The sequence below is a fragment of the Micropterus dolomieu genome, linkage group LG23, assembly GCF_021292245.1.
Source record: "Micropterus dolomieu isolate WLL.071019.BEF.003 ecotype Adirondacks linkage group LG23, ASM2129224v1, whole genome shotgun sequence".
Taxonomy (NCBI): Eukaryota; Metazoa; Chordata; class Actinopteri; order Centrarchiformes; family Centrarchidae; genus Micropterus; species Micropterus dolomieu.
In genome coordinates, this window is record NC_060172.1 from 3528081 (window position 1) to 3541511 (window position 13431).

At 46.7% G+C, this 13431-nt stretch overlaps 1 protein-coding gene across 1 annotated transcript in view; it reads left to right on the plus strand.

Moving 5' to 3' along the window:
• Positions 1 to 13431, plus strand: part of stab2 (stabilin 2) — a 41747-nt gene that overhangs the window by 17904 nt on the left and 10412 nt on the right. Inside the window, exons 26-38 of the mRNA XM_046039498.1 lie at positions 3064 to 3179; positions 3282 to 3408; positions 3529 to 3622; positions 3704 to 3851; positions 3967 to 4163; positions 5369 to 5475; positions 5845 to 6066; positions 6435 to 6497; positions 6760 to 6930; positions 7169 to 7261; positions 7942 to 8028; positions 8791 to 8874; positions 12230 to 12394. Of these exons, the coding sequence (XP_045895454.1) occupies positions 3064 to 3179; positions 3282 to 3408; positions 3529 to 3622; positions 3704 to 3851; positions 3967 to 4163; positions 5369 to 5475; positions 5845 to 6066; positions 6435 to 6497; positions 6760 to 6930; positions 7169 to 7261; positions 7942 to 8028; positions 8791 to 8874; positions 12230 to 12394 (1674 nt within the window). The remainder of the gene's footprint in view (positions 1 to 3063; positions 3180 to 3281; positions 3409 to 3528; positions 3623 to 3703; positions 3852 to 3966; positions 4164 to 5368; positions 5476 to 5844; positions 6067 to 6434; positions 6498 to 6759; positions 6931 to 7168; positions 7262 to 7941; positions 8029 to 8790; positions 8875 to 12229; positions 12395 to 13431) is intronic.

Here is a 13431-nt window from a genome sequence, read left to right on the forward strand (position 1 = left end):
CTGTCTTCCTGTTGTTCCTCCTGTCTGTCTTCCTGTCTGTCCTCCTGCCTGTCCTGCTGTCTGTCTTCCTGTCTGTCCTCCTGTCTGTCTGTCTTCCTCTCTGTTCTCCTGCCTGTCCTGCTGTCTGTCTTCCTGTCGTTCCTCCTGTCTGTCTTCTTGTCTGTCCTCCTGCATGTCCTCCTGTCTGTCCTCTTTTGTGTCCTCCTGTCTGTCCTGCTGTCTATCTTCCTGTTGTTCCTCCTGTCTGTCTTCCTGTCTGTCCTCCTGCCTGTCCTGCTGTCTGTCTTCCTCTCTGTCCTTCTGTCTGTCTTCTTGTCTGTCTTCCTCTCTGTCCTGCTGTCTGTCTTCTTGTCTGTCTTCCTGTCTGTCCTGCTGTCTGTCTTCCTGTCTGTCCTCTTGTGTGTCCTCCTGTCTGTCTGTCTCCCTCTCTGACCTCCTGCCTGTCCTGCTGTCTGTCCTCCTGTCTGTCCTGCTGTCTGTCTTCCTGTCTGTCCTCCTGTGTGTCCTCCTGTCTGTCTTCCTGTCTGTCTTCCTGTCTGTCCTCTTGTGTGTCCTCCTGTCTGTCTGTCTCCCTCTCTGACCTCCTGCCTGTCCTGCTGTCTGTCTTCCTGTCTGTCCTCCTGTCTGTCCTGCTGTCTGTCTTCGACACTGTCCTCCCGTCTATCCTGCTGTCTGTCTTCCTGTCTGTCCTCCTGCCTGTCCTGCTCTCTGTCTTCCTCTCTGTCCTTCTGTCTGTCTTCTTGTCTGTCTTCCTGTCTGTTCTCCTGACTGTCTTCCTCTCTGTCCTGCTGTCTGTCCTCTTGTGTGTCCTCCTCTCTGTCCTGCTGTCTGTCCTCCTGTCTGTCCTGCTGTATTTCTTCTTCTCTGTCCTGCTGTCTGTTGTCTTGTCTGTCCTCCTGCCTGTCCTCCTGTCTGTCTTCCTGTCTTTCTGTCCTCCTGCCTGTCCTGCTGTCTGTCTTCCTCTCTGTCCTGCTGTCTGTCTTCCTGTCTGTCCTCCTGCCTGTCCTGCTGTCTGTCTTCCTGTCTGTCCTGCTGTCTGTCTTCCTCTCTGTACTGCTGTCTCTCCTCCTGTCTGTCCTGCTCTCTGTCTTCCTGTCTGTCCTCCTGCCTGTCCTGCTCTCTGTCTTCCTGTCTGTCCTCCTGCCTGTCCTGCTGTCTGTCTTCCTCTCTGTCCTTCTGTCTGTCTTCTTGTCTGTCTTCCTTTCTGTCCTCCTGTCTGTCTTCCTGTCTGTCCTCTTGTGTGTCCTCCTGCCTGTCCTGCTGTCTGTCTTCCTCTCTGTACTGCTGTCTGTCTTCTTGTCTGTCCTCCTGCCTGTCCTCCTGTCTGTCCTCTTGTGTGTCCTCCTATCTGTCCTGCTGTCTATCTTCCTGTTGTTCCTCCTGTCTGTCTTCCTGTCTGTCCTCCTGCCTATCCTGCTGTCTGTCTTCCTCTCTGTCCTTCTGTCTGTCTTCTTGTCTGTCTTCCTGTCTGTCCTGCTGTCTGTCTTCCTCTCTGTCCTCTTGTGTGTCCTCCTCTCTGTCCTGCTGTCTGTCTTTCTGCCTGTCCTGCTGTCTGTCTTCCTCTCTTTCCTGCTGTCTGTCTTCCTGTGTGTCCTCCTGTGTGTCCTCCTGTCTGTCTTCATGTCTGTCTTCCTGTGTGTCCTCCTGTGTGTCCTCCTGTCTGTCTTCATGTCTGTCTTCCTGTCTGTCCTCTTGTGTGTCCTCCTGTCTGTCCTGCTGTCTGTCCTCCTGTCTGTCTGTCTTCCTCTCTTTCCTCCCGTCTGTCCTGCTGTCTGTCTTCCTCTCTGTCCTCCTGCCTGTCCTGCTCTCTGTCTTCCTCTCTGTCCTTCTGTCTGTCTTCTTGTCTGTCTTCCTGTCTGTCCTTCTGTCTGTCTTCTTGTCTGTCTTCCTGTCTGTCCTCCTGTCTGTCCTGCTGTCTGTCTTCCTCTCTGTCCTCTTGTGTGTCCTCCTCTCTGTCCTGTCTGTCTGTCTTCCTGTCTTTCCTGCTGTCTGTCTTCCTCTCTGTATTGCTGTCTGTCTTCTTGTCTGTCCTCCTGCCTGTCCTCCTGCCTGTCTTCCTGTCTGTCCTCCTGTCTGTCCTCCTGTCTGTCTGTCTTCCTCTCTGTCGTCCTGCCTGTCCTGCTGCCTGTCTTCCTCTCTGTCTGTCCTCCTGTCTGTCTGTCTTCCTCTCTGTCCTCCTGCCTGTCCTGCTGTCTGTCTTCATGTCTGTCCTCCTGTGTGTCCTCCTGTCTGTCTTCATGTCTGTCTTCCTGTCTGTCCTCTTGTGTGTCCTCCTGTCTGTCCTCCTGTCTGTCTGTCTCCCTCTCTGACCTCCTGCCTGTCCTGCTGTCTGTCTTCCTGTCTGTCCTCCTGCCTGTCCTGCTGTCTGTCTTCCTGTCTGTCCTCCTGTCTGTCCTGCTGTCTTTCTTCCTCTCTGTCCTCCCGTCTGTCCTGCTGTCTGTCTTCCTGTCTGTCCTCCTGCCTGTCCTGCTGTCTGTCTTCCTGTCTGTCCTGCTGTCTGTCTTCCTCTCTGTACTGCTGTCTCTCCTCCTGTCTGTCCTGCTCTCTGTCTTCCTGTCTGTCTTCCTGTCTGTCCTGCTGTCTGTCTTCCTCTCTGTACTGCTGTGTCTCCTCCTGTCTGTCCTGCTCTCTGTCTTCCTGTCTGTCCTCCTGCCTGTCCTGCTCTCTGTCTTCCTGTCTGTCCTGCTGTCTGTCTTCCTCTCTGTACTGCTGTCTGTCCTCCTGTCTGTCTGTCTTCCTGTCTGTCCTCCTGCCTGTCCTGCTGTCTGTCTTCATGTCTGTCTTCCTCTCTGTCCTGCTGTCTGTCTTCTTGTCTGTCCTCCTGTCTGTCTTCCTGTCTGTCCTCTTGTGTGTCCTCCTGCCTGTCCTGCTTTCTGTCTTCCTCTTTGTCCTCTTGTGTGTCCTCCTGTCTGTCCTGCTGTCTATCTTCCTGTCTGTCCTCTTGCCTGTCCTGCTGTCTGTCTTCCTCTCTGTCCTGCTATCTGTCTTCTTGTCTGTCTTCCTGTCTGTCCTCCTGTCTGTCCTGCTGTCTGTCTTCCTCTCTGTCCTCCTGTCTGTCTGCAGCCCTTCTGGCCGATGGGGACAGGAATCGCTCGAGGGTTTCTGGCAGCTCTGGATTCAGCCTGGATGATACGAAGTTGGGCCCAAGGCGGAGCTCCTCTGGACATCCTGGCAGACAGGTAAACAGTACATGCACACCTGAACATGAAACACCTGCTGCTATCAGAGACAGGTGATCTGTGGTCCGGTAGTGCCGACATGTCTGTATCTCTGTCCCTCAGAGAGAGTGTGTACCGTCTCCTCGCTCAGACGACTCCAGAAAACCTGCAGAAGAACTTCAGTCTGTTTACAGTCGATCCAGCGACCAGATACCTGAACATCAACCGTCTGCTCACAACACCTGCTCAGGCACACACGCATCACTTTCACACTCATGTCCTGGAGACGTACCGTAACCACTACCTGCCTAATCCTGAACCCTAACCAGGTCTTTACTCTAAAGTTGGAGTGGTTTTCTTCTTCTTACAGGTGAGACATCTGGTGGACACTGGAGAAGAGGCGGGGCTAAACACAGATTGTGGTGACATCACCCGTGTGCCGTCACCCAGATTCCCCAGACAGAGTGAGTTCAGGTCGTCTTCCTGTTTGTTACAACTCGCACTTTAGTTTCAGTAACGCTGTTATATCTCGTCCTCTCTGATAGGTTCTTTCTCTCAATCCAATAAGCTGCTGAGTTGGTGTCAGGAGCAGACTCGTGGTTATCGCGGTGTTGACGTTAGAGACCTGACTACTTCCTGGAAGAGTGGCCTCGCTCTCTGTGCCCTGATTCATCGATATCGACCTGATCTGATGTAAAACTGATAATCAGCTGATAAAGATAATTCACTGAAACTGATCAAACTTCCCATCTTTCCGTCTCCACATGTTCTTGACTTGTCGTCTGCCTGACTTCCTGTCTGTCCTCAGTGACTTTGAGTCTCTGGATGAGTCGTCGGTGGAAGAAAACACTCGTCTGGGCTTCGACGTGGCTGAACGGGAGTTTGGGATTTCTCCTCTGATGACGGTGGAAGAAATGTCGTCTGTAGGAGAACCGGACTCTCTGTCTGTGGTGATGTACCTGAGTCAGTTCTACCAGCTGCTCAAAGACACACCGCCCCCTGCTGGTGAGACTCCACATCTCCTGAAATCACACAGGACAAGACTGTTTAACCCAAAAAAGAAAAAGTGAAAACAGACTAATGATAAAACAAGTCCTGCACGCAGACAATGATTCTAAACAAAGAGAAAATACTGTTGAAAGAACAGATTGAAACTTAAAAAGTTAGACTTCCACGACTTCCTGAGCTGCCTGTGTGACGTTTAAGCTCCCAAGTGCCTTCCCTCCCGCTCCCCTACAGCGCCAACAGTGTGCAACGCTAGCTAACGTTAGCTTGGAAATGGAGTGCGCTAACGTCAATAAACAACCGCCACCCACCACAACACAGCGTCCGACGTCAAAGCTAACCTTGTGAAATACACTGTGGCTTTAGCTGGCCAGTGTTAGCTAATGTTAGCTTGTTTGCTAATATGGACAAATTGCTACCTAGCTAACATAGCAAAATATTCCAACATCATCTAGACTCCCGGGGCTGAGCAGGCCGGTGGATTGGCTTACTTGCCGTTTGCATGTTGCTTTACTTGCAGGTTGTGGGGTGTCCAGTGCCGGCACCATGCAGCATGGCTGGGTTGCAGCTAGCTGGCTAGCCTTAGCTTGTTTGCTAGCTAACGTTATCGCTAGCAAAATACTGTCTTGAGTGCATAATTGAGGTGGGTTAGGTCCAAGCTCGGATCATGCAGCTCTTCCTGGACCCATCGTAGCGGTGGCGTTTGATCCGGCTGGTCTGGTGCTCAGAAGAAGTCTGTGGCGGTCTTAGGGTCTGCTGCTCTAAATCCAATTCCTGCACTTCCTTTTCCGACGTTGACCAGTGTACTTCTGTCCCACACAGCCCTGGCCCAATTTAACCCATGAAAATCAACAATAGCTTTCTACTAGCCCAGAGCGATGCAAGGCCGGGCCAACCTTAGCTTAGCTTAGCTTACAGTTAGCTAGTTGGCTAACTTTTGGCTTTAAGAAAAAAGACATTTAATCGAATAAAAACTTACAGAAAAAGACTGAAGAAGACTGTAAATTTTGTGCAAAACATTCCTTAGCAAAGAAAAAAGACAAAAGACTCCAAATTAGTCTTAAAAATTATTTTTGTTATTATTATTATTAAAACAGTTTTCAGTGAACAACTGCACAGATTCAAAGACTGATCTGAAATAAAAGCAGGTCCAACATGTAGACTTCCTCAGCACGTGATAAGATGATGATTCCCCTCTTGTTCAGTTTCAGGTTGTCTGAGTCAGAGTTCTGACCTGAGATCAGCTCTCATCACTCCGGCCTCCCTCCTCAGCAGACTGGGACTCAGCCCATCCAGAAAGAGGAACCCAAAGGTCTCTGTGGTTCTTCATCATTCTCAAGTTCTTTATTTGTCACATGCACAACATGTTCTCCTCAACAATGCTCATGCTAAACAGCGGTGCCCTTTGCACAGTAGTGCTGGGATGATGATGATGATGATGTAGTACATGTTAGTTTAACAGTTGTAGTATAATATAAATACGTGTACTGTGATGTGTGCAGGTCTAAACAGGTAGGTCCCTGTTGAGCCTGCTCTGTCTGCCTTTGTGGTGGTGTTGCTGTGGCAAGTCCAGGTCAGGTCCTCGCTGATGTGGACCCAAAGGAACATAAAGCTTTTGACCCTCCCCACGATATCCCGCTGATGGAAAGGGGGAATGTCTGTCCCTGTTGTCCACAATCAGCTCCTTTGTTTTGCTGACGTTGAGATGGAAGTTCAGGATCCAGTCACAGGGGGCACTGTGGAGTCCCAGCTCTCTGAGCTTGGTGACGAGCTCGGAGCCCACAGAGGTGTTGAATTGTCCAGCTGGGAGTCTGGGGGGTTAGGGTGGAGGTGTCGTGAGTCAGGGAGGGAGGAGGTGATGAAGGTTTTGATTAACCCCTCAAAGCACTTCATGATGGTGGAGGTGAGGGCTGCTGGGTGGAAGTCGGTCAGAGGGGTCGGGACCTTTTGGGGACAATGGTAGTAGGTCTTTAAACATGGGGACAACAGACCGGAGCAGTGACGGATTGGAAACGTCTGTGAAGACCTCCAACCGTTGAGAGCTCGGCCAGGTATGCCATCAGGTCCAGGTGACTTGTTTGATGCTGTTGAAGAATCTGCACACGTCGGTGGGCAGGGGTCCGGGGTCGGGGGCCTTTGTTCCGCCTTCTTGTTTGTGGATTGTGGTTAAAAGTGTTGTTGTGGATGATATGACAGACAAATGTGGCGCTCGAGACAGCCTCAGTCTGTCTTTCTGTCCTGTTTGCTGTTAACCTCTGGGCGTCTCTACAGGAGCAGAAAGACGCTCGGGGTAAAAGGAGGAAGACCAGCGGGCCGTGTCGAGAGCAGCAGGAGGTCAGTGTTCCACCACAGTTTGTTTCTTATGACAAAAGATTCACAAAGAAAAAACCTTTGAATTAAAGAAAAGGTTTACAAGATGGAAAGAAAATGAACAAAAAGAAACATTTTAAATGAATAAATGCAGCGATGAGAGGAACTCTTCTGAACCACAAATATATTCCCAGATTTAGTGCTCAGGTCAGTGTTCGGCTTCATGAAGATAAAGGTCAGCTGTTCGTCTCCATGTTTCCTGTTTAAATAAAGTTTTTGTTTCCAGTCATGTGACCGCAACGGGGATGTCGACCGCCAGGAGTATGAAGAGGCGTTTGTGGGCGGGTCCAGTCGTTCCAGAGTGCGTCTGATGGCCAATCAGCTGCAGGCGAAGCTGGACGAGAGCTCTACTTCCTGCAGAAGTTCTTCTTCTGCTGCTGCAGCTTTACGCCGCCAGGTGAGGTCACAGCGACATCACACAGACAGGTGTCTGATCCAGGATCAATAACATTTCACCTCCAGCCCATCAGATCAGGCTGATGCAGTTTATTTAATGAATGTTTGAGTGTGTGACAGCGTCAGAGTCCTGCAGCTGATTTATTGATCTATCAGACAGCAGCTGTAAAAGCTCTAGATGTCACATCACAGATAAGAATGATTTGATCATTGATAACGCTGTGTGTGACTCCGGCCAGCAGGGGGAGCTGTTGTCCAGCCTTTCCCCCCCGCCACAGTCTCCGGACCCTCAGCCGGCTGCAGATCCGCTTCACACGTCGTCATGGAGACCGGTAAAGATTGGTAGTCAGTAGAAACCAGTAGAAACAGATGAAGCCTCGTTCTTCTCCTCTCTGCTCAGCGACCTCACCTGTCAGATGAGAATTTAAAGTCTCAGAAACATTTAACCTTTCAGCTCTGAGCTCAGGATGAGCTTCACTCTTTACTGTTTTACACTTACAGACCTTAAATGAAACAGATACTTCCTGAAAGTCCACCAGACCTGAGTGGAAGCTTCCTGAAGATTTTACAGAAACAGATTAAAACAGTTTTTAGATTCAACATGAAACTGGATCCACTGGATCAGGTCCCAGGTGTAACGCTGCAGTGATTGAGGCTTCATATTATACTGATCATACAGTCAGTAATACAGAGCCAGTCAGAAGGTTTATAACAGCCGCCATGTTTGTAGTTCTTCTGTAAGTCTCAGTAGTTCATGTCCAGTGAAAAACCTTCAATGGAACGAAATAATGAACCAAACTCCTTCATTTAATTGTTCATTTCAGATCTGAAATGTCTGTTTTGGTGACGGAAATGTTGTTTTTAACTGTTGTTCCATTGAAGGTTTTTCACTGGACTGTACATGTAGTGGGGTAGAAGTATAAAGTAACAGAAAATACTGCATTCAGAGTACTTGTACACATGTAAACGTCCGTCTGTCCTCCTGCTTGTCTCTGTGCAAACATCTCTTCAGAGGAAACGAACTCTTCAGCAGGAACAGATGAGTTTTCGGTTCAAAGAGAAGATCAAGTCTCAGTCTGCTCTCAGCGAGGAGGAGCAGGTACAGAGCTGCAGTGCATGCTGTGTATCCGTGGTGGTTTTAGTGTAGAGTTCTGTTTGTGTTGTTGTTGTCCATCGTGTCCTCAGGCTGAAGCAGAGTGGCAGCAGTTGTCTTGACCTTGATTCAGGACTGGAAGCTGAAGCAGCTCTGCAGGCTGCAACCATGTGATGCGTCTGCAGATCAATACCAGACTGTCCTCACATGAATACTTTCTATTGAAGAGAGAAGAGCTGACTTCAGATCAGCCTGCAGCTCTAACCCCCATCTGCTGACTCCACTGAACTTTACCATCCTCCTTTATTAATACTTTATTAAACTAAGAGCGTCTAACGGCTGCAGGTCTGCGTCACAGCGGCCTGAAGGCTCCTGACGGCACCGATGCAGCGTGTTTTACTTTGTTCTGAGAGAGTTTGAATTCTGCTTTCTCAGATAATCCCTGTATTAATATTTGTATTGTGTAATTATTAGACAATACAAATATTATTACATTATTATTGTAATTATTATTAGTATTTGTGGAATACTGTGTTCATAAATGTACAGAACGTATCGGATTCTGACAGGAACCTTCACACACGGCCTTCTTATTGGATCCAACGTCTGGATCCTTGGTGGCTGAATCATTCTCATGATTCATTGCACACCAATGAATCATAGGAAAGGTTTGGAATTTCTCTGAAGAAGAAAATATGGCGCCCCCAAACAGAACGGCTTCTCTGTCGGTGTTGGGTTCTAATGAAATGTCTCTCTGTCTGATCCCAGTGTCTGCAGATGTACACAGGTGGAGTGAGCTCATTGGCCGAGCAGGTGGCCAATCGCATTCAGAGTCAGGGGGAAGTGAATCTGGTAAGAATCTGATTGATCTGAAAATATTTACAACCTGATCTGAGTTTGGTGAAATGTCTGTGAAGATCCAGCTCAGAGCTTGGTTTCTTTTTAGGACGTTTCAGGAAGTGATTTCAAATCTGCGACTGATTCTACAAATACTGTCAATACCCCAGAGTACCAATAACACAGAATATCAATACCCCAGAGTATCAATAACACAGAATATCAATAACATAGAGTATCAATACCCCAGAGTACCAGTAACACAGAGTATCAATAACACAGAGTATCAATAACACAGAGTATCAATACCCCATAGTATCAATAACACAGAGTATCAATAACACAGAGTATCAATAACACAGAGTATCAATACCCCATAGTATCAATAACACAGAGTATCAATACCCAGAGTATCAATACCACAGAGTATCAATAACACAGAGTATCAATACCCCAGAGTATCAATAACACAGAGTATCAATAACACAGAATATCAATAACATAGAGTATCAATACCCCAGAGTACCAATAACACAGAGTATCAATAACACAGAGTATCAATACCCCAGAGTATCAATAACACAGAGTATCAATAACACAGAGTATCAATACCCCATAGTATCAATAACACAGAGTATCAATACCCCAGAGTATCAATAACACAGAGGATCAATACCCCATAGTATCAATAACACAGAGTATCAATAACACAGAGTATCAATAACACAGAGGATCAATACCCCATAGTATCAATAACACAGAGTATCAATAACACAGAGTATCAATAACACAGAGGATCAATACCCCATAGTATCAATAACACAGAGTATCAATAACACAGAGTATCAATACCCCAGAGGATCAATACCCCATAGTATCAATAACACAGAGTATCAATACCCCAGAGTACCAATACCCCAGAGGATCAATACCCCATAGTATCAATAACACAGAGTATCAATACCCCAGAGTAACAATAACACAGAGTATCAATACCCCAGACGATCAATACCCCATAGTATCAATAACACAGAGTATCAATACCCCAGAGTATCAATACCCCAGAGTATCAATGACACAGAGTATCAATACCCCAGAGTATCAATACCCCAGAGTATCAATAACACAGAGTATCAATAACATAGAGTATCAATACCCCATAGTATCAATAACACAGAGTATCAATAACATAGAGTATCAATACCCCAGAGTATCAATAACACAGAATATCAATAACATAGAGTATCAATACCCCAGAGTATCAATAACACAGAATATCAATAACACAGAGTATCAATATCCCAGAGTACCAATAACACAGAGTATCAATAACACAGAGTACCAATAACACAGAGTATCAATAACACAGAGTATCAATAACGCAGAGTACCAATAACACAGAGTATCAATAACACAGAGTATCAATACCCCAGAGTATCAATACCCCAGAGTATCAATAACACAGAGTATCAATACCCCAGAGTACCAATAACACAGAGTATCAATACCCCAGAGGATCAATACCCCAAAGTACCAATAACACAGAGTATCAATACCCCAGAGGATCAATACCCCAAAGTATCAATAACACAGAGTATCAATAATACAGAGTATCAATAACACAGAGTATCAATAACACAGAGTATCAATAATACAGAGTATCAATACCCCAGAGTATCAATAATACAGAGTATCAATACCCCACAGTATCAATAACACAGAGTAACAATAACATAGAGTATCAATACCCCAGAGTATCAATAACACAGAGTATCACTACCCCATAGTACCAATAACACAGAGTATCAATACCCCAGAGTACCAATAACACAGAGTATCAATAACACAGAGTATCAATACCCCAGAGTATCAATAACACAGAGTATCAATAACACAGAGTACCAATAACACAGAGTATCAATAACACAGAGTATCAATACCCCAGAGTATCAATAACACAGAATATCAATACCCCAGAGTATCAATAACACAGAGTATCAATACCCCAGAGTACCAATAACACAGAGTATCAATAACACAGAGTACCAATAACACAGAGTATCAATAACACAGAGTATCAATAACGCAGAGTACCAATAACACAGAGTATCAATACCCCAGAGTATCAATAACACAGAGTATCAATACCCCAGAGTACCAATAACACAGAGTATCAATACCCCAGAGGATCAATACCCCAAAGTACCAATAACACAGAGTACCAATAACACAGAGTATCAATAACACAGAGTATCAATAACACAGAGTATCAATAACACAGAGTATCAATAACACAGAGTATCAATACCCCAGAGTATCAATACCCCAAAGTATCAATACCCCAGAGTATCAATAATACAGAGTATCAATACCCCACAGTATCAATAACACAGAGTAACAATAACATAGAGTATCAATACCCCAGAGTATCAATACCACAAAGTATCAATACCCCAGAGTATCAATAACACAGAGTATCACTACCCCATAGTACCAATAACACAGAGTATCAATACCCCAGAGTACCAATAACACAGAGTATCAATAACACAGAGTATCAATACCCCAGAGTATCAATAACACAGAGTATCAATAACACAGAGTACCAATAACACAGAGTATCAATAACACAGAGTATCAATAACACAGAGTATCAATACCCCAGAGTACCAATAACACAGAGTACCAATACCCCAGAGTATCAATAACACAGAGTATCAATACCCCAGAGTATCAATAACAAAGAGTATCAATACCCCAGAGTATCAATAACACAGAGTATCAATACCCCAGAGTATCAATACCCCAGAGTATCAATAACACAGAGTATCAATAACACAGAGTACCAATAACACAGAGTATCAATACCCCAGAGTACCAATAACACAGAGTATCAATACCCCAGAGTACCAATAACACAAAGTATCAATAACACAGAGTACCAATAACACAGAGTATCAATAACACAAAGTATCAATAGTCCACAGTATCAATAACACAGAGTATCACTACCCCAAAGTATCAATACCCCAGAGTATCAATACCAGAGAGTATCAATACCCCAGAGTACAATACCCCAGAGTATCGATACCCCAGAGTATCGATACCCCAGCGTATCAATACCCCAGAGTATCAATAACCCAGAGTATCGATACCCCAGCGTATCAATACCCCAGAGTATCAATACCCCAGAGTATCAATAACCCAGAGTATCGATACCCCAGCGTATCAATACCCCAGCGTATCAATACCCCAGAGTATCAATAACCCAGAGTATCGATACCCCAGCGTATCAATACCCCAGCGTATCAATACCCCAGAGTATCAATACCCCAGAGTACCAATAACCCAGTGTGTCTGTGTGTCTCAGTCCTCAGGCTGCAGCGATGTCTGTTTCTTCTGTCAGAGGAAAGTTTACCTGATGGAGCGTTTGAGTGCCGAAGGTTTATTCTTCCATCGCAGTTGCTTCCAGTGTTTCCACTGCAGCACCACACTGAGGCTGGCTGCATACGCCTTCGACCAGCACACAGGTGAGGTTCACCATCACCACTGTCACTATCACTACCACCATCACCACACCACCACCACCACCACCATCACCACACCACCACCACCACCATCACCACGACCATCATCACCATCGCCACACCACCACCACCATCACCACACCACCATCACCACACCACCACCATCATCACCATCACCACACCACCACCACAATCACCACACCACCACCTCCATCACTTTCATTACCACTATCACTAACACTACACTACCACTACACCACCACCACCACCACCATCACCACACCACCATCACCACACCACCACCATCATCACCATCACCACCACCACCACCACCATCACCACCACCACTACCACCACCACTACACCACCACCACCACCACCATCACCACACCACCATCACCACACCACCACCATCATCACCATCACCACACCACCACCACCATCATCACCACGACCATCATCACCATCGCCACACCACCACCACCATCACCACACCACCATCGCCACACCACCACCACCATCACCACACCACCACCATCATCACCATCACCACACCACCACCACAATCACCACACCACCACCTCCATCACTTTCATTACCACTATCACTAACACTACACTACCACTACACCACCACCACCACCACCATCACCACACCACCATCACCACACCACCACCATCATCACCATCACCACCACCACCACCACCATCACCACCACCACCAACATCATCACCATCACCACACCACTACCACCATCACCACACCACCACCTCCATCACTTTCATTACCACTATCACTAACACTACACCACCACTACACCACCACCACCACCACCATCACCACACCACCATCACCACACCACCACCATCATCACCATCACCACACCACCACCACCATCACCACCACCACTACCACCATCACCACACCACCACCTCCATCACTTTCATTACCACTATCACTAACACTACACCACCACTACACCACCACCACCACCACCATCACCACACCACCATCACCACACCACCACCATCATCACCATCACCAC